General features: G+C 30.0%; 1 protein-coding gene across 19 annotated transcripts in view; it reads left to right on the top strand.

Moving 5' to 3' along the window:
• Positions 1–20798, top strand: part of LOC134688781 (filamin-A-like) — a 69750-nt gene extending 48952 nt beyond the window's left edge. For 13 of the 19 annotated variants that reach the window (XM_063549457.1, XM_063549466.1, XM_063549458.1 and 10 more), the window contains 17 exons: positions 6147–6188; positions 6869–6992; positions 7270–7410; positions 8501–8629; positions 11040–11213; positions 11656–11817; positions 12081–12284; positions 12948–13100; positions 13793–13921; positions 14154–14222; positions 15193–15357; positions 15719–15820; positions 16054–16443; positions 17097–17267; positions 17592–17807; positions 18379–18582; positions 19171–20798. In XM_063549457.1, the coding sequence (XP_063405527.1) occupies positions 6147–6188; positions 6869–6992; positions 7270–7410; positions 8501–8629; positions 11040–11213; positions 11656–11817; positions 12081–12284; positions 12948–13100; positions 13793–13921; positions 14154–14222; positions 15193–15357; positions 15719–15820; positions 16054–16443; positions 17097–17267; positions 17592–17807; positions 18379–18582; positions 19171–19358 (2763 nt within the window). In that variant the 3' untranslated portion in view covers positions 19359–20798. The remainder of the gene's footprint in view (positions 1–6146; positions 6189–6868; positions 6993–7269; positions 7411–8500; positions 8630–11039; positions 11214–11655; positions 11818–12080; positions 12285–12947; positions 13101–13792; positions 13922–14153; positions 14223–15192; positions 15358–15718; positions 15821–16053; positions 16444–17096; positions 17268–17591; positions 17808–18378; positions 18583–19170) is intronic. The other 6 variants (XM_063549463.1, XM_063549460.1, XM_063549461.1 and 3 more) reach the window with 3 other exon arrangements.

Below are 20798 nucleotides of genomic sequence, written 5' to 3'. Positions count from 1 at the left end.
TCAACTTTGCATGAAATGATATTTTTTCATGATCTATAATATTTTTTTCCAGTACATTTTGAACTTTTCTTAGAAGAGTTTATGAAATGATCATGTCATCTTGACTGCATGAATTCACAATTTTCTTCATTTGTATCTGTACATTTAAAGTTTTCTTTAAAAAAAAAATCTAGTTTGAAATAAGCAGTGTATAATATACCTTCAATATAAGCATGAGATTATGTATTGGCTGTCTGAATTAAGTGACAAATCTGGTCCCTGTTCTGTTTACCTCTTTCAAGAAACCACTTACATGAATGTGTTTTAATTTTTTTTTATTGATATTTGGAAAAATTGATAAAGTAAACTTTGAAAACAATTAATAAAAGATTATCTAATAATTATTTATATGAGAAGTGATAACTATATTGAGATACAATTGGTAGTTTGTTAACATTTTCTGCTAAGATATATTTGAATTAAAGTTTATATTTAGGTTAACTAGGAAGTCAGACATCTAGATAGAAAGATACCTATCAGTGATGCACAAAAATGGATAACCAATTTTAGGTTCAGTGAAGTCCCACCCCCACTTTATAATCTGACCAATCAGAATGGAGCTTTAAATTTATGAAATGAGGAATCATTTAGGAGAATAAAAAACCTTTCGAAAATAGTATTTACAATGTCTTAATAACTTATTTGACATTAAAGAAAAAAAGATTTCTTATCAGTATGAATTTCTTTTCTAGTATTCCCTATAAATCTGTGTTTATCAAGAGAACAAGAGAAATATAAATGCCTCATAAATTAGCTTCCATTAACTCTGGCATCAACTTTCAATTGCTACATGGCATAAGATGCAAGTATCCATTAAATATTTACTTTTCAATACAATCAAAGTGATTAAGTTAAGTATCCCAGACAAACTAATATTTGCATATATTTACTACAAACTGATGTAAAGATAAGACAGAGAGATTGAGGGGCATATCTACAGTTATCTTAGCTTCTGCCAGCATAGGTTTTGTAGTAAACCAGTTGTCAGCTTTCTATCATAGTGATTTATATCTTCTCAAATTGTGTAAAAAATAATACCAAGTTACATCAGTATTGTGAATTTTCGTGTGGTTTTGGAGATTGTATTGTTTAAAAATTGATATAAAGGATTTCATTTTAAATAGGTAAGGTTCTAATTATTTTTTGATATTTTTATAATTATAAACAAGTAGGGATAACTTGTAATTGTTTATATCTTTATTCTTTGACCCCTTGTTAGTAGTTACCAAATAAACCACATGTTCACCTTATTTTATATGATCATTTAAAACTTTTTTGTTCGAAATATAAAGAAAAGAATAAGTACTTTGATTCATAACATTAACATGCAAGCTTTACAAACATAAAAGCAAAAAGAAAACTGCTTATGTATTTTTTAAGAGACACAGCTTTTAAGAGCAACATGCTTTGATATTAACAAATATTTCTGATTTCGTTTGGTATATACGAGTTATCTCCCTTTGTTGGTGACAATGCTAGGATGTATATTTAAATAAATTTGAATGTGGGTTATAGGCCTTTAATATATCAAAACAAAATAGCCTTTTGCTTCATGCAACTTCTTTTTCAGATAAATATATTTGATTTTTGTTAGCAGTTTTATTTGTGGGATTTCAGATCAAGTTTTAAGGGGAAAAAATGCAAACCCATTAAAATATTATCATAAACGAAAGTTTGGTTGCAACAAACTTTTCAAAATCATTGTTTAGAGATATAAACATCTTTATTAATCTAAGGATTTGATACATGCAGCTCTTCATTTATCTAGCTAGTAAATCAATAAATATTCAATTATGAATTTGACCTTGTTGAAGAAAATGTTCAAAAACAACTGCATGTGATCTTTAATTACACTTTTCACAAAAAGAAAACATAAATGTAGAAATTTGTTAACTTTTACTTTCATTCTAAGTTAGTGTTATACAAAGGAATGAACAATTTGTTAATTAATACTTTCATTTCAAGTTAGTGTTATACAAAGAAATGAACAGTTTGTTAATTAATGCTTTCATTTTAAGTAAGTGTTATACAAAGAAATGAACCGGAAATCTTACATCACTTTTACTATATACTAATCAACAGATGCAGAATTTGTTGCTTCTTGTAATTTTAAATATGCAATTCATTATCAGTGTGATAAATTAAACAACCTTTCTTATTCTTTTGTAAATCAGATAAAGAACCAAGTATAAAGGTTTTTTATAATTATTTAGCTTTCTTTTTAGAACAATTTTCTAAGGAAACCTTCATAAACTTGCTACGTCAACCCTTTCTGAAAACAAATTGTTAGACAATTAAAAATCAGGTGAAGGAGAGATAAATTTTAAAGAAAGTTTTTTTGGTTCAATTTTTTGCTGATTATAAACTCAGTAGGTAATATATAACTTCTTTTTTGTCTTCACTTCAAATATTTAAAAGTGTGAGTTCCTACAGCTTTATTGGCAATAATTACCAGATAAAAACTTAGATTCAAATAATGAGGTACAAATTGTTAACAATTTAAGGTTTTAGCCAAAGGTATTTGGAACATCAGAAGAACATTCAAAAACAGGGTTACATTTCACCCTATATAGTACACATGCACTTAACTAAACTTAAAGAAGTAGAATCATACAAAGAAAGTAAATACAAGGTAAGAAAAGGGAGTGAGCAACATAATCAGAAGTAAAAAGTTGACTAAACTAAACTCTACACAGAAGATTTAGCTACTTAAACCCTACTGAAACCACTGTCAACTCAGATTTATAAACTTAAACCCTACTGAAACCACTGTCAACTCAGATTTGTAAACTTAAACCCCACTGAAACCACTGTCAACTCAGATTTATAAACTTAAACCCTACTGAAACCACTGTCAACTCAGATTTGTAAACTTAAACCCCACTGAAACCACTGTCAACTCAGATTTGTAAACTTAAACCCCACTGAAACCACTGTCAACTCAGATTTGTAAACTTAAACCCTACTGAAACAACTGTCAACTCAGATTTGTTAACTTAAACCCTACGGAAACCACTGTCAACTCAGATTTGTAAACTTAAACCCTACAGAAACCACTGTCAACTCAGATTTGTAAACTTAAACCCTACGGAAACCACTGTCAACTCAGATTTGTAAACTTAAACCCTAGTGAAACCACTGTCAACTCAGATTTAGTAACCTAAACCCTGCTGAATCCACTGTCAACTCAGATTTGTAAACCTTTTCTGCTCCACTAGTTGCACCATCACGAAGAGAGGTGTTCTTGTTACAAAGTTAGTGTTTAGTGACTATGTTTAATATACCTTAAGGTGTATCTTTCAGGTTTTTTTTGTCCTCTTACTAGACCTATCAGGCTGTCTCAATTTACCACCCTCGCAACTTCTATAAAAGATCATAAACAAAACATGAAAGAGGGGGGATAGGAGGGGTCCTGATCCCGAAATCCCTGGCTTAAAAACACAAAATCCCAAAATCCCGGACTTAAAAACACTTGATCCCGAGGTCCCGAAATTCAAATAAAGAATTCCCGGATCCCGAAAGGGTCAATCCCGAAATCCGGAGCTTAAAAACACCAGATCCCAGAGTCCCGATAAAGGTCCTATCCCCCTCAATGAAAGTTAGTAAATGTCATGCTAATCCTGCAAATGGTATTAGGTACTTGTAACCTTGTAACCCCAAACTCTTATCATGCTCTTTATCTGGCATGTCTGACAAGTTAGATTTACCATCATTTACAAATATGAAGAATTGTGATTAAGCATTAGCAATAACAAGCCTATCTATCAGGCATTCCTCTCCAACTGACCATGTTGATTAAATCATGGAGAGTTAGAGATAGTTTTTAGTGATAAGTAGCCTGTTGATAGAGAGAAAAATAAAAGGATGATTTGAATTAGGAACTTGTTCCAATATCCTTAGGGACTTTGTATTTTATTGTTTTCCTGAAAAGTTATGTAAGATAAAGCCACTAGAAGTTTTGTTAGGGTATGCTTTTATTAAGTTTAAATGTTGACATGCAAACTTGCTACAAAAAAGACAAACAATCAACAACTTCTATAGAATTTCAAAGCTTTTAGAAACTTGAAATACTGTAAATTTTATGCTTTTAAAGAACCAAAATGCTATTGCTATTTGGAACCTATAAGCGATATCTAAATCTTTTAAGTACTGCTTGCTCATAAACATGTAAAGTAGAAAGAGAACATATTTTTCAATTTTACTAATTATGTTGAAATGCAGTTTATCATTGGTAGGAATGTTAAGTGAAGAATAATGCCAAGATTTAGTATTTAGTGGGATGTTCATTGGAATCTATATTAAGCCAAGGGTTAAAGATCATTCTAAAATCACAATCAACCTGAATTGTTCATCATGATATTTGTAAAGAAAAAGCTTTCTTTGGCTAAATTTAGATTTTCAATAGCTATAAATACAATATCAAAGTTTTGTTTATCAGAAAAGAAGTTTATTTTGGAATGTAAGGAGGATACAGCTAATTACCACCAGGATCAAGTTATATGATTACTTATTTACATAACGTCTATACCAAGTCTGAGTCTGGTCAGTAGTCTCCATCAATGATAACTTTTGAAATTGTTTTGTATTGGTGCATATAATTGGCATTCTTCAACTTTTTATAGCATACTATATGGTGTAGGTTTTGTTCATTGTTGAAGGCTCAATCACATACTGTGACTTATAGTTTCAAGCTTGCATCCATGTCATTAGGTCTCTGGATGATAGTTGTCTCATTGGCAATCATACCATATCTTTTTAACTTTATATTGTTTGTTTTCTGGCTGAAGAGTAAATTACTGAAGTTCTTAAAATCTTACAAATTTTCTATATTGCTTTTAAATTGTGTGGGGCACAAACCTAACAAATGATGCTTAAGATAGTTTCTCTTCTTAGATTAACAGGATTTAGTAAGAAGTTTAGTAATTGATATTAAATACACTAGCAAAGGTTCAATAACTTTGGGAAGATGAGCCATTAATATATTGTAAAAACAGCAGTAACCAATTGAACATTATTGGTTGTTTGTTTGTAGATGATTAAGTTTTGATGGAATAATTCCATCCGCAACTGTGAATGCCCTTAGAGAATGTCTCAAATACCTGTCTTGATAATTCTGCTGAGAAAAAATTAGGATGTAGCGAGGCTTGTTGGTTTCTCCTTAGAAGAGGTCTGGCTTCTTAAACAGATTCATAATGATATAATTGATATGAATGAGTTATGTCATAAATAGAACATTTGTCATTCTTATAAATTACCTCAATTCTGATTTTTTTTGTGGCATGGTTTTGGTAACCTTGAATAAAGTTAATTAATATACAATTCATGTATCAAGGCCATATTTAAAGATGGTCTGGTAGTGCATATGTACCATGATTAATTGATCATTAAAAGTGGACTATTTTTAACATATTTGTTTATAAATCTGTCTCTTAACAGCAACTAAATCAATTATTGCTAAAAAGTTTGAAAAAAAATTAATGAATTTAATAGACAGAATATTTTATTGAGTAATTAAAAACAGCTTGGGAGGAAACTAAAGTTATATAATGTGTAACATCTTATTTCCTCCATATGAATTTGCATTAGATAAAGATAGGAACGAACTAGGTTACTAAGAAACAAGACATTTATAAGTTAATTGATTTCAACAGATTAGATGAAATAACCTATCAAAAATAGATGGGCTTTCAATGAAACAATTAAATACCTCAAGAATTCAGTTAAGTTTTGTTGATGTGTTTTGGCAATCTTTGATGCCATACTTATCTTCGTTTGAAAATGTTTACCAATTATGCCTAGCCAAACAACAAACATATAAAATGTTTACCATTGAATAGTGCCTAGCAAACAAACTAAAAAATGTTTATCATTGAATAGTGCTTAGCCAAACAAACACACTTATGCTAATTACTGAATGCTTGCTTCAATTCTGCTTCATTTTTAAATGATAATTTAACATTGCCACCACACTGCTACAACAATAGATTTAATGTACACAACAAAGTAAAACTTGTATACTAGTTGTTATACAGGTTCAAAATCCACTTGTCTTGATTGTGTGAGCATGTCTTGCATGTTTGATTGACTCCACCTTGTTTTATATATAGGCTGTTTCACCTGAAGAATATGAAGAATATCTCAAGCAACCGGTAAGATTTTACAATATGGTGATGGTCAATTCTTATTAACCATGATGTCAGTTTAAAAATTGGATGCTTATATATTAGCCAAAAGATCAAATAGTTCTCTCAGTCATGAATTTTGTTAAAATGAAATAAATCTTGACCTTTATATGTTGTGATATTTACTAAGATAAATTCTGTAAGATAATAATTGTTTTTAGAAATGAGAAATGATTGAAACCGGAGAATTGCTGATATTGTGCATGCTACAACCTTAACCAACAAGCTTTGATTACTAATTCAGTCATTGTTTTGGCATGATGCAACACATTTTATTTATTACTTTGTAATAATAAAGTAATACTAAATTTTCTTTTTCGATGTAGATGAAATCATCCTGCATAAAAATTTGAAGTTTGAGAGATAATGAAAAATTCCATCACTCAGTGATTGATGCAGCTTTTTATAACATTCTTCTCACAGATAAAATTCATTTCATTTTCTTCATCTTTGAAAATCTGACAAAGGTTTTATTCTTGCCAAAAGCATGGTATGGCTTGTTTGAAGTTATATTTCACCATGGTTTGAATTAGTTGTGAAATGATTTATCTTTTTCAGCAAATTGAGATTATTACCATAAAGGGATGGCAATTGTTTCTTTCATTTTATTACCATCAATGTTTATAAAGTTGTTTTAACTTTTACAGGTTGGAGAAGACCTGATTACAGCTGATACCGTAGACTCTGTCAAGAGTGCAGCTCCTGGTGCAGGGTTATTTGCACCAGTGGACTTACGTATACCAGTAGGACCTATATTTAATTTTGTATCAGGTCAGCATATATTATTTACATATTTTAAGTTTTACGTATTTAATGTCAAGGTTACTCTAAAGGTCCCTAAAGTCAAACTCAAATGAAATTTATAAAATGAATAAAATTTGAAGACTAAATTCTTCAGCATTTTTTTTCCTCATATTCATTTTGTATTGTTGAAAAGATGTATGAATGGAATATAAAGACTTATTCCTTAGATTACATTTTGTTTTCTTGCATTGCATTGTGTATTGTCTAAGCAATGTTTTACATGTTATTTATTTTTGATTGACAGCCTATGTAGTCATGCCATCTGGTAAGAAGGCGTATCCTAAGATCGAGGACAATAAGGACGGTACAGTGACAATCCGTTATCAACCAACAGAAACAGGATTACATGAACTCCATGTCAACTACAATAACTCAGAAATTGAAGGTAAGCAGAATAAGTTACTCAAGCAATAAAATAAAATTGACCTTAAATTAATATTTCGATGTCCATAAAAATAGGCACAATACAAAGTTTTCTTGTCTTTTTTTTCACCCTTTTATTTTCAGCTTTTGCTTTAAGTTTAAGTTGGTTTCTGTGTATTGTCTAGGATTTAAGAAACAGTAAGTTTCAGAGGCATTTCAGATTTGAAGTCTTATTTGTGTTTGCTCACATACTTTCCATATAGTATTCTTAAAAACAAAATATTGGTATGGCATAATTGCTGTGAAACTTATTCCCTTTTAACAGAAATTTGGATAAAAAAAAAATCTGTTCAAGGATTGCAATCTAAGTTCTTATACATACCAGTTGCTAGAAATCATTATTATCTCAGAACAAAAATTGACTTTTTACATAGCTTATTGATAAGAATAACAGTTGTTGCACTCTGCATCTTAAAATAGAAGATTATAATTATTTGCTGCAAACAAATACATGTAAGAGTACTTATAAGTTATGTACTTTCAATGAGTTTACGAATCATTTTTAATGGAATCAATTTTTCAATTTTGTTCTTAAGTTCCTAATTTTTCCAAAATTTAAAGCTTTTAGAACCAAAGAAAATTGGATTGACAATCTGTGTTTCATTAATTGGAAATGAAAAGAGGGTTTTTGTGAATATTCATTTGCTAAAACTATTTTGGCACATCTCATTGTGGATGTGGTATACGTTAAATACTGTATTTGTGGTTATTGATTGATTTTAGATTTATAACATTCATTGGCAGCTATAACTTTGTATTTAGTACACTGAAAGAAATATTACTATGCTGCTTTATTATCTGATATTGTAAGATCCTTAAGCTATGCCTTGATATGAACAAAAGTGAGAAATATCATCAGATCTCATTAACTGACAGAATTTTAAAAGAATATTTTCATATAAAACGGAACTAGTAAAGATTATTATAGGGAGTGATATTATAATTAAAAAAATTATATAGCCTAGCTAAGCTTTGAAATTTAAGTTTGCTTGAATATGAGATAGTAATCCATGAACATCAATTTAACCATGGCTTATTGTTATTTATAACAGGAAGTCCATTCAAGTTCCACGTTGATGCTGTAAACAGTGGTCATGTGACAGCTTATGGACCTGGTCTTACTCATGGAATTGTCAATGAACCTGCCTACTTTACCATTGTCACCAAGGATGCAGGAGCAGGTATGTTCTTACATAAGAATGCTCATGGTTCATTCTCTTAACAGATTCCAACAATACTAATGCATGCTTGAAAATTCCCTGGTTGCCCAAATTTCATATTCCTTCAGTCTATTAAAAATGATATGTAGATCCATTATTTCATCTAATTTTATATTGGTAAAACTAGGAATCAGTTTCAGTATAGCTAAAAAGAAATATCATAACTACAAAGTTAAATTTCACAGTCAACTCCTGGCATATATTTAAAACAAGTTAAATTTGTGTATAGAAGAAAATAGAAAAGGATGAATTTAGCTAAATTACACCAAAGATGAGTAATTTAAAAGATCAAACCTCTTATTGTTCCTGTTTTTTGTTATGTCACATGACAGCTATAGTAAAATAGAGGTATGATTATTCAGATTGACCAAAGATGCAAGCAAATGACAGCTTAAATGTGAAATAAAGTATATTAACTAGCAAATAGTTTCCAAATTTCTGATTTTATCAAGCAATAATACATTTTTATGCCCCACCTACAATAGTAGAGGGGCATTATGTTTTCTGGTCTGTGCCTCCGTTCGTCCGTCTGTGTGTCCGTTCGCTTCAGGTTAAAGTTTTTTGTCAAGGTAGTTTTTAAAGAAGTTGAAGTCCAATCAACTTGAAACTTAGTACACATGTTCCCCATGATATGATCTTTCTAATTTTAATGCCAAATTATAGTTTTGACCCCATTTTTATGGTCCACTGAACATAGAAAATGATAGTGTGAAGTTCAGGTTAAAGTTTTTGGTCAAGGTAGTTTTTGATGAAGTTAAAGTCCAATCAACTTGAAACTTAGTACACATGTTTCCTATGATATGATCTTTCTAATTTCAATTCAAAATTAAAGTTTTGACCCCAATTTCACGGTCTACAGAACATAGAAAATGATAGTGCGAGTGGGGCATCCGTGTACTATGGACACATTCTTGTTAAAATATATACCTTTATTAATACTGTAAACATAAATTCCTTGTGTTTTTATGATCACTGTGCACTATAAGTGGTTAATACGATTCAAATCCCTTGCAATAATTGTGACAATGGTTATTTTGAATGAATCAGTCATATAATTGATGGTTCTCTTACTTATTTCTTGCCAGAATTCCCAGGTGACATCTATTACATATTGATTAAACAATAAAAAGATCAACAGATAAACTTATTTTCTGATTAATTAAATAAAACAATCCCAATCAATAAAGATGTGTTGCTTTTATGAGCAGTTCATTTGAAAACTTGAGAGAAATCTTTAGATTATCAAACTTCCCTTAAAAAGATGTGTAATTGTATTTTAACTTTTACTTTCATATTGCAACTTCATCTTGATAACAAAGCAGGAAGCTACAAAATGTTATTTTTATTTTGAAGTATTCAATTAGTTTGAATTCCTTTGAGTCTCATATTTATAAGAGAACATATTCAGTTATACCTATAGGTACCTTCATAGATTAACATCTTTTGGCCAACTTGCTTGCTTCAGAGACAGTTAAAACAAGGTTAATCGTCTGAACCATTGTTTGCTTGAAGTATTTGTATCAAGATTTCTGTGTTCAGGTTGTTTTCTTTGTGGAGAGGGAATTTATTTGTTTTCTGTAGTAAAAATAATTTAGATTTGGACTTTATTTATGAAACATCTGGAAAACTTCAAAATTGATATAATCACCTATGATAATGAATATTTGCTATGAAATATATATTGGTTATAGCTTGTTAAAGGAATACAAAGACCGAATTTGTTTTTTTATAAAAGATAAATTCTAGTTTTTTGGGGGAACTTAACTCTTAAATTTCAGGTAAGGTAATTACTTTTATAAAATATCTACTGGATTGATCGTTGTTTATTTAATGCAATTGTAAATATTTTCAACTGTTTCTTGAAGAGAACAAATTCACCTGTTTTATATCAGTCAATACTTTTTATTGTCAAATGGGTTCCTTCTTTAATATGTATTATGTTAGACACCTTAAAAGCAAAGAACTTTAAATGATCCATAAATTTATATACAAATAACCTAAAGTAACTAAATTATTGGACAACACATCAAACTGCAATTACAACCAACTGATCTAGAAATACATTATTTGTACTTTTAAGAAAATGTAAAATGTAGGATATTCACCCAATTATGGTCTTAACTTGTCATAATTACAACTGAGGTAAAAAGTTGTTATAATAGTGTTCTTTGAATATCACACTAATTTGATTTACTTAATTAAATAACACAGGAAGGTGAAAACTACTAAAAAATTAATTTTCCTTATTCCGGTAGATAATTATGGTGATTGTAAAAGATTCATCTATTTTAGGAATTGTTCATCATTAATGTAATATTTAACAACAAACGTGTAAACCTACAGTAAAAGATCATCTATTTTCTTTCTGTAGGAGGTCTTTCTCTATCTATTGAGGGACCATCAAAGACTGAAATCAAATGCCAAGATAATGGTGATGGTACATGTACCGTCAGTTATGTACCAACAGCACCAGGAGAATACCAGATCACTGTGAAATTCGCTGGACAAAACATTTCTGGTTCACCATTTACTTCTAAAATCACATGTAAGTATTAATGAAAAAATAGGCATATACAGGGATGAATGTATAAACCGATATGATACAAATAACATTCATTTATTGATGAAAAGAGTTTGTTTTTTTTATTATTTGGAAAAATGTTCATTATATTTTCTGAAGTGACAGACTTATCATTTATTTTATTAGTGGACAAAAATTTCATTGATTGACAAAATAATCATTGTGTTTCATTAAATGACAAAAGTTTCATTGATTGACAAAATAATCATTGTGTTTCATTTATTGACAAAATATTCATTGTGTTTCATTTATTGACAAAATATTCATTGTGTTTCATTGAATGACTAAATATTCATTGTCTTTCATTGAATGACAAAATATTCATTGGTGTTCCATTGAATGACTAAACTATTCATTGTGTTTCATTCATTGACAAAAGATTCATTGAGTTTCATTTATTTGACAGCTCCACCAGGAGAAATTAAGAGGAAGTCTCAATTTGGCCGTAGCAGTGAATTTGAACTGAAAATTGTTGAGGAGGATATTGGTAATTTGATGGCAACAATTAGAACCCCATCTGGTACTGAAGAACCATGTCTACTCAAGAGATTAGCCAATGGTCATCTAGGTAGGTGTTGTGTTTTTTTTAAGATGTCAGCCATGAATAAGAATACAGCTGTGTTTGATTAGGAGTATATAAACTAACAGAACTAAAGATAATAGAAGTAGGGAATAATGGCTAGATACTAATAAGTATTTCACTCTAAAGCTAAAAGATAAATAAGTTTTTTATTGTTTTATTGTTCATTATAGTGTGTTTTTCTGATATTCAAAATATAGTATAGTATGCCTCATAAGGATGAATGATAAAAGAACATATTTTAATTTCAGGAATCTCATTTACCCCACGTGAAGTAGGTGTACACTTAGTCAATGTATACAGAAATGGTCATCACATACAAAATAGTCCTTTCCAAATCACTGTTGGAGAAACTGAACTTGGAAATGCTAGCAAGGTCAAGGTTTCAGGACCTGGATTAGAAAAGGGCATGGCCAATGAACTGAATGAATTTACAGTAGACACTAAAGATGCTGGTATGTATTCAGGTTGTTTACTTTTAGTTTAGTCAAGGTAGTTTACTTAATTTATGTGGTGGAAAATAAAGATTAACTTGAAAAGATCATATCTAAAACCACATTCACAGTCATGGAATAGTTTAATTGTTACTTAAATGAGTTAATGGATTCACGATTATATCCAGTTTTCAGTATTTTCAGTTTATTGTGAGATAAAATCCTTTTAAGGATTGCTACTCTATTTTTAAATGACAAGCTTTTTGACTGATTGAATTGATAGTATATGAAAAAAGAAACTAAAATCACAGATATTATTAGTCCATGTGCTTGTTTTCCAAATAAAAGCCATTGAAAATTTGGCGGGAAATAGTTCTCTCTAGACTTTTTGTAGATTTAACATTGGTTCCATTTTTCATCAAAACAATAACAATGAAAAAATAAGAAGGATTATAAAAGATTTTCAAATATAACATTTTGTACTATATGTAAACAAATTCTGTAAAGAAAAGTAAGGGTATATAGGCAAAACTTTGTAATGTCATTACAAGGATAAAACCAGAGGATTCCAAATATCTGGCAAAAGTTCTAAAACAAGAGGAGTAAACATCCTTAATAGAGTACATACAAGACAATAAGTTGTTTAGAGATAAAGTATGATAACAACTCTCTTCCTATCTGTAGGTTATGGAGGTCTAAGTTTGTCCATTGAGGGACCTAGCAAGGCTGATATTGAGTGTACAGATAATGAAGACGGTGCCTGTATTGTCACATACAAACCAACAGAACCTGGAAATTATATTGTCAACGTTAAATTTGCAGATGAACATGTTCCAGGTAAGCTTTATAACAAACTTATTTGAACTAGTGAAGATTTCACTGTAAAATCTGGTGTGAAAGTTTGCTGTTTAGAGATTATATCACGTCACCTGTTGTGCTCATCTGAATGCTTTCAGTTTTACAGTTTTTAATGAAAATTAAAATTTGTAGAAAATAATCACATATTAATGTATACATTTGTGTATCTGAATACTTATAGATTAAAAAAAAAATCATTGGTTTCTTAATACATATGTACTTGGGAGAATTATATAATTGATCTTTCATTTTGAGATTATTTGCATACCATTATTATCAGTAGTTAAGCAATTCCTTCGTCATACTTAGACCTTTGATATTAAAGATCTGAGCATAGGGCAACAACTGCTATGTAACACATCTTTTATTTCATTGAATTTCAAGGTCATGGTCATCATTTGATGATTCTATAGCAGAGTTGTGTACATGTCGTTAACATTCTATTTTCAATCATATATTTGTGTGTGTAAAAGTATAAATAAGTGAGCTATCATGTAAAGTAAAACTATTTATTGCAGCCAGTTGGGACTAACATTTGTTTATTTAAACATTGCTATCTTGTTATCAATCTAAGATTGACAATGAAAGGCTTACTAAAGCTAATTGAAGTTAGAAGAATCAACAATTGAACTTGCTGATTGATGGCAACATACTTGTTTACTATTTTCTAGGCAGTCCATTTAATGTTAAAGTGGGAGGAGAGCCATCACCAAGATTAACAGAAAGAATAACTCGTCATAGAGAGGCTGCAGATGTAATGCACATAGGAAGCCAATGTGAACTTAGTCTGAAAATTCCAGGTTCGTTGACTTTTTTAATGTCATTTATATTTAGAAATTTGTTGAAAATCTTAAAGCATTTAAATTGAATTTATGTTGTATTTGGCTTATTCAATTAAACAAGAAAAAGTATACTAACATAGAAATTGATGTCAAAGAAAACTTTTAATAATTAAAAGCTTTAGATATATAATTACAATATTGTAATGATGAAATGATTTTGTATTGTAAATGTTTACTTGTCCATATGTAGTGTCTTTCTTTGGCGGGATCCTGACTTCAGAGCAGATTGAAGCTATACATATACAACAACAACAGCAAGGTTTGTTGGGTGATTACTCCCACAAACAACCAGACCCAGAGTGTCTTATGTTTAGTTAGAACATTCAATCATTTAGTTTTAAAAGATTCTCAAATTCACTTTAACTAAAAAGAAAACCACTTATTAGTTTAAGCATGAAGTTCCAGTTATTTTGTTTGTTTTGAAAGATTACTATTTTCCATTTCATGAAATTTTCAATAAATTGCTTCATTTAAATTTCCCAACTTAAACTTACAGAAATTTAATTAAAAGTGAAAGCATTCTCCAGAATATTTTTTTTCCTCTTTATTTGTGTTATTTCATTTTATTTTTAATTTGATATTTTTTATAATTTAAAACTAATTTAAAAATTCCTGTTGATCTAACAATTTGAATAGAAGTAACATATATTTTCATTACCTATTTTCTTTTATTCATGAATGAGATTTAAAAAAAAAGTTTTCCCAAGATCAGTTTTTTACACAATTTATTTTCACCATCTCCAAAAATTCTCATCCAAAATACTCCCTCCCCTCTCCAATATATAGTTGAGCATGATATACAGAAAGTACACTTTGCAGTGATAGTAAAAGACCTTGATATGACAGTGATTATAGTTGTAGATTATTTTTAGGGGGGATTGGACAGGATTATCAAGTATATTATCATATTCAGACATGGTTTTATTCAATTTGTTTTTTAAAAGTACAAATATTTCTAGTCTATTCATTCATATCATTTCATTGATCATGCAGGGGTCAGTTATCATATTTTGTTTGGATTTTTTTTTAAATCTGTAAGAAATCCACAATTTTCATGAAAAAATAATCTGATTCCAGGAATTATTATAACAATGTAGATATTTCTACATCACATATTCAAGATAAATTCATTGTCTCTATGACCGGAACAACTCCTTATAATCCTATGCTTCTGTCTTTCTACAACCAGAACAACTCCTTTATGAAGTAAACTGTTTTTGATTTTCCAGGCACTAGTCCATTTGATATGACAGCCTCAGTAACCAATCCATCTGGAATCACAGAATTATGTGACATTGTTAGTTTAGATGATAATCACTATAGTATCAAATTTGTCCCCAAGGAGATGGGTGTCCATACAGTTAGTGTTAAACACAAGGATATGCATATCCCTGGTAAGTTTTTATGTTAGACTTGGAATTTGTATTTGATAAATTAACTCTATTTCAGTATCCATATATAATATATTATACATTCTCAGTTCTATAATATAATTCATTGACACTGTTTTTATGTAGATTAATAAATCTTAAGATAATATGTGAGTCTGACAACTAACAAGCAGACATTTAATGTATTGTATTGAAAGTTTCCTCTGTTTTTGATTGTCATGATTTATGAGAGAAAATATATAAAACATTAACTGGAAATGATAAACAAAAGGAAATTTAAAAGACTTGAGAGAAAATATCATCTTCATGCTAGAAATTCATTATTTAATGTGTATAGATAACCATAATTCTTATCCCATTTCAGGTAGTCCATTTGAGTTCACAGTAGGTCCAATTGCTGGCGGTGGATCACACAAGGTACATGCTGCCGGACCTGGTCTAGAAAGAGGAGAAGTCGATCAACCATGTAAGTACCTCTATTATATCAAATTACTATTTAATCTTTCTTGTTGTAAAGGTAGGTTTTGTATAAACATCATTTATACAATTGTGAATTAAATTAAAAAGTGAACTTCTTCTTGTTGAAAATTAAGTTATATCAAATCTCTTTAAACTTTAGATATGACAACCACATAAGAACTTTACTAGACAAGTGTAATTTTCATATCATTTCAAAATATTTTGTGTAATTATTTACAGGTGATTTCAACATCTACACACGTGAAGCTGGAGCCGGTGGTCTATCCATTGCCGTAGAAGGTCCATCGAAAGCCGAACTTGACTTTGATGATAGAAAAGACGGATCATGTGGTGTCACATACAGGGTTACAGAACCAGGAGAATATTTAGTGTCAATCAAATTTAACGATGAACATATCCCAGATTCTCCATTCAAAGTAGACATTTGTCCAAGTATCGGAGATGCTCGTAAAATATCTGTTAGTGCTTTACAACAGAAGGGATTACAAGTAGGAAAACCAGCTGCCTTTGTTGTAAACTTTAATGATGCTCAAAAAGGAAAACTGAAGGCTAAAGTAGTAGCTCCATCTGGAACAGAAGAGGAAGCCATTATTCAAGAAATTGATGATGGTAAGTAGATACCAGTTAAAAAAAATACTATTGTACAGTTCAACTGATTAGATTTATGGGAATAAGGATTTAACTTTAATTTTGCTTAAAGCTTGGAATTAAAGAAATGTATATTTGATGCTGTAAATTGTTAATAGATTAGTCCATTCCATATTATAGTAGGACCCATTGATATCCCTCCGATGTTTTCTGCTTTATTGTTGTGTAATTATACCCCTGCTTTCAAAAAGGGGGGTATACTGTTTTACCTCTGTCAGTCCTTCCGTCCCATGATTATTTTTCATTGCATTTTTCTCGGGAACTACAATACAAGGATTTCTGAAATTTGGTTTCAGGGTTTATCTTGGTCAGCTTTACCGTGTGATGCATTTTCAGATTGATCACTTGACAACTTCCCGTTTACCAAACACTTTTCTCAGGAACTACAATACAAGGATTTCTGAAATTTGGTTTCAGGATTTATATAAGTCAGCTATACCCTGTGATGTGTTTTCAGATTCATCACTCGACAACTTCCTGGGGGGGGGGGGGATCATCAGTGAGCAGTAGTTCACAGTTTCACTTGTTGTCTCTTTGACACATTCCCCATCTCAAATCTCAATTTTATTCATTTCATGTCATAGATCTCTAAAAGTGTTGATATTATATTTTAGGTCAGTATGCTGTACGATTTATCCCCAGAGAAAATGGAGGTCACAATGTTCATGTATTCTTCAATGATTGTGAGATTCCAGAAAGTCCATTCCGTATTATGGTAGGAAAAGTAGATTGTGATCCAGGAATGGTACATGCTTCAGGAGATGGTCTTAGGACAGGAAACACAGGTTAGTACAAAGAGAGAAACAATGTTGCTGAGTACTTCATAGTCTTGTTAGAGATAAATACTACTACTTTATTTATAGTTTCTGCAAATCAATCTTCTTGTTTTAATTTTAAAAAAATCTTGCGTTTATCTTACAGCTTCCTTTTGGAATTAAAAGGTCTTCATGTAAAACAATATTAACATTTGTAGACTTTGACATTTGTTGAAATGTGAAAAAATGTGTGCTTTTGCATGCATGTTTGAAAATGCATAATATATTCAAAAAGATTTAAAAATTAATTACTTTCCCATGTTACAAAAAGTTAAATATGTTTTTATTTTGTAGGTCAACCTGCTAAGTTCTTGGTCAACACAGTAAATGCTGGACCTGGTGCACTTGGTGTCACAGTTGAAGGTCCATCAAAGGTCAAACTAGAATGTGCTGAGAAAGATGAAGGATATGAGTTCACATACACCCCAACAGCTCCAGGAGACTACTTAATCACTATTAGATATGCTGGTGTACATATTGCTGGTAGTCCATTCAAAGCCAAAATAGAAGGTATGCACAATTAACATTGACACAAAGATATGTATTGTATGAAATAATTATTCAAGCTCTTCCCATGTATAATTTGCCTGTTTGTAATAGAAACAGTTGTTTCTATACCTTGTAATGTTAAATGAAATCTTACATTAGAAAACTTTTTCAAGACTGTGCTATAAATTTTTGTGGGAAGAAGGAAACTTATATTTTTATGTGCAATAAGGAGATGTGGAATGCTTATTAGACAACTATTTACCAGAGATTAAATGATATAGATGTTATCAACTATAGATCATGGTTTGGCCATCAAAAATGAACAAAACTCATGCAGCATAGAAAAGATCCAGACATGACAAAATATCTGAAAACAACAAATGAAAAACATTCATGATACACAACAGCATATGACAACCACTGAATTACTGTCTCCTGATTCCACATACAGAATTTGTATAAATTATACCATACTTCACTCTTTAAAGTAAATGTATATATTAATGTTGACTTCATTTATTTTTTCTCTTATAACAGTTTTCAACTGTAGACCAGGATTACATTTCAGACTTTTTTGTTTCATGTTTTTTAGGTCAAGCTGGACCATCTGATGTCATTCAGCATGGTATGTCCCAGGTTGTCGTAGAAACAGTAACTAAGACCAGTATAATGAGCAAGTTCAGTGCATTACCTAAGTTCCAGTCTGAAGCCAGTCGTGTTACATGTGAAGGAAATGGTCTGAAGAAAGCTTTCAGAGGAAAACAAGCCACTTTCAATGTTGATGTTACAAATGGAGGTAAGTTTAACTATACATGTATAAATAAATACCCCAGCAAATTTTAACTATACTATGTATATAATTAAAAAGAAATTTGGATATTAATTAACGGGTTTTATTCGGAAGATAAACATTTTAATTGGTCTTATAACAAGAAATCTCATAAACTTAATAATTTATAGCTGGGTAAAAACTTTTGTAGTGGTTTGAATTGTTTTTAAATTACAAAACATTATATTGTAATATTGTACAGAAATTAAAACAGTTCTTGAATATAAAATCAGAATGAAGCGTATGAAAAACTTAGAAAATGAAGTTTGTTGACGGATAATCTTTAAGTTTATGTCCAACAATACTAAGTAATTTTACCACAAATAACTTGTTACATGATTAGCATCTTTATAATTTTCACACAGAATTATAGCATTACTTTGTAAAATTTAGAAAGGAAATGGTGAATGTGTCAAAGCGACAACAACCCGACCACAGGGCAGACAACAGCCGAAGGGCCCCAATGGGTCTTCAATGTAGCGAGAATTCCTGAGAATTGTGTTTCTTTTAATAATCAAACAACATATAACATTGTGAAAACCATTTGTATTTTAGGAAACAACATGATGTTTGTTGGAATGATGGGACCTAAAGGCCCATGTGAAGAACTTTGCGTCCATCATAAAGGAGGATATGTTTACAAAATAAATTACGTTGTTAAAGAACGTGGAGACTATATGTTAGTTGTTAAGTGGGGAGAAGATCATATTCCAGGCAGTCCATTCTGTGTCCATTGTGATTAAACTGCAGTGCTCCCATCGCTGCATAGCTTTATAAGTATGAATGACGTGCTTGACTTAAAAAGAGAACGGATATATGTTAAGGTGTATATGGGTAATGCTAAAACTCAGCTACAAAAGATATATAGTCACAGTTACCCCTGTTTGTGTTTCATGAATTTCATTGTTAAGATTATTAAAAATTTATGTTACAAATGTTTGTTTCATCTTAGTTTATTTTTCGTCGTAAAAAATATCTACAAACCAACGACTTACCTTTTAACTTTTATGATCAAATGAAAATGTCACATTTTTTATTTTATTTTGAAAATTACAAATTTCACTCTACAAAAATAAACTTGGATGAAACTTTTAATTGTTGAAGAGATGTAATATTTTTATGGTGCTTTTAATTTAATGTGTTTTTGTTACTATTTTTTTTGTCTTGAGCAGTCTTTGCTTGCAACAATTCACTTTCAAGCATAATATAGTGAAAATAAAGACTACTAAGTCTATTAGTATTTGTCTGTTATCAGTTTTTTCCTTTAAAGCAAAACATTTTTAAGTGGAAATACTCGGATATCTAAGAACAACAAAAAATAGAATTTATGTCAATTTGTTTTTTAGTATGTTATAAGATATACAGTATTTGTAGCAATTTTACTATTTTACAGATTTTCTAGGGTAATTTTGTTATTGTATAGAGTGCTATATTGATATAGTCCAATAATCATGTAATTTTGAAATATATATTTACGATATGCAAAAAAAAAATGTTAAATATATTTTTGTTGGTTTTTCTATAAAAGTCATTCAAGCATTTCTTGAATTGTTTTTGTTATATGTGCAAATGTACATAAATGTATCTTCGACATCTGGAATGTTATTGTTTGAAATTTTAAACAAACCTTGTGATTATTTTTTACATAAATAAATTGCAATAAACATTTTTAGTATATTAAATACACAGTGAAACCAGTTTTATCTAAACTTGAGTATTTTTGGTTACATGCATATTAAATAGTTAATACTAAGAACCAGTAAACATTTTTATAAATACATAATTTAGATTAGGGCATTATAAAGAAGTACATAGTCGTTATATATGTAGGTCATGCTATACATTTCTTGCCAAAAAATTACACAAAATTGATTAAATCAAGTATCGTGTAAGTTCAGATAAAAAAGGTTTCACTTTTAGCTACAAATCAAATATATATGTTGTTTTTTGCACATTTATATATATTATTTTTTTCATTCATAATGAATCACCTCATTCAAAAGAATTGTATCCCCTTAGTAGGGTTTCCTTGCCAGTAGGTGGAGCTGATGCATAGACATGCGTCATATTTTACAGCTTATGTAGGCTTTTATACTAGCAGATAAATTTTATACAAGGCATTTGAAGGCATTTATAGCAATGTGTATGCTGACTTACAAAAAATAAAGTACAGTTAAACATCA

This window comes from Mytilus trossulus, chromosome 1, assembly GCF_036588685.1.
Source record: "Mytilus trossulus isolate FHL-02 chromosome 1, PNRI_Mtr1.1.1.hap1, whole genome shotgun sequence".
NCBI lineage: Eukaryota > Metazoa > Mollusca > Bivalvia > Mytilida > Mytilidae > Mytilus > Mytilus trossulus.
This window is presented reverse-complemented; position numbering and strand designations above follow the sequence as displayed.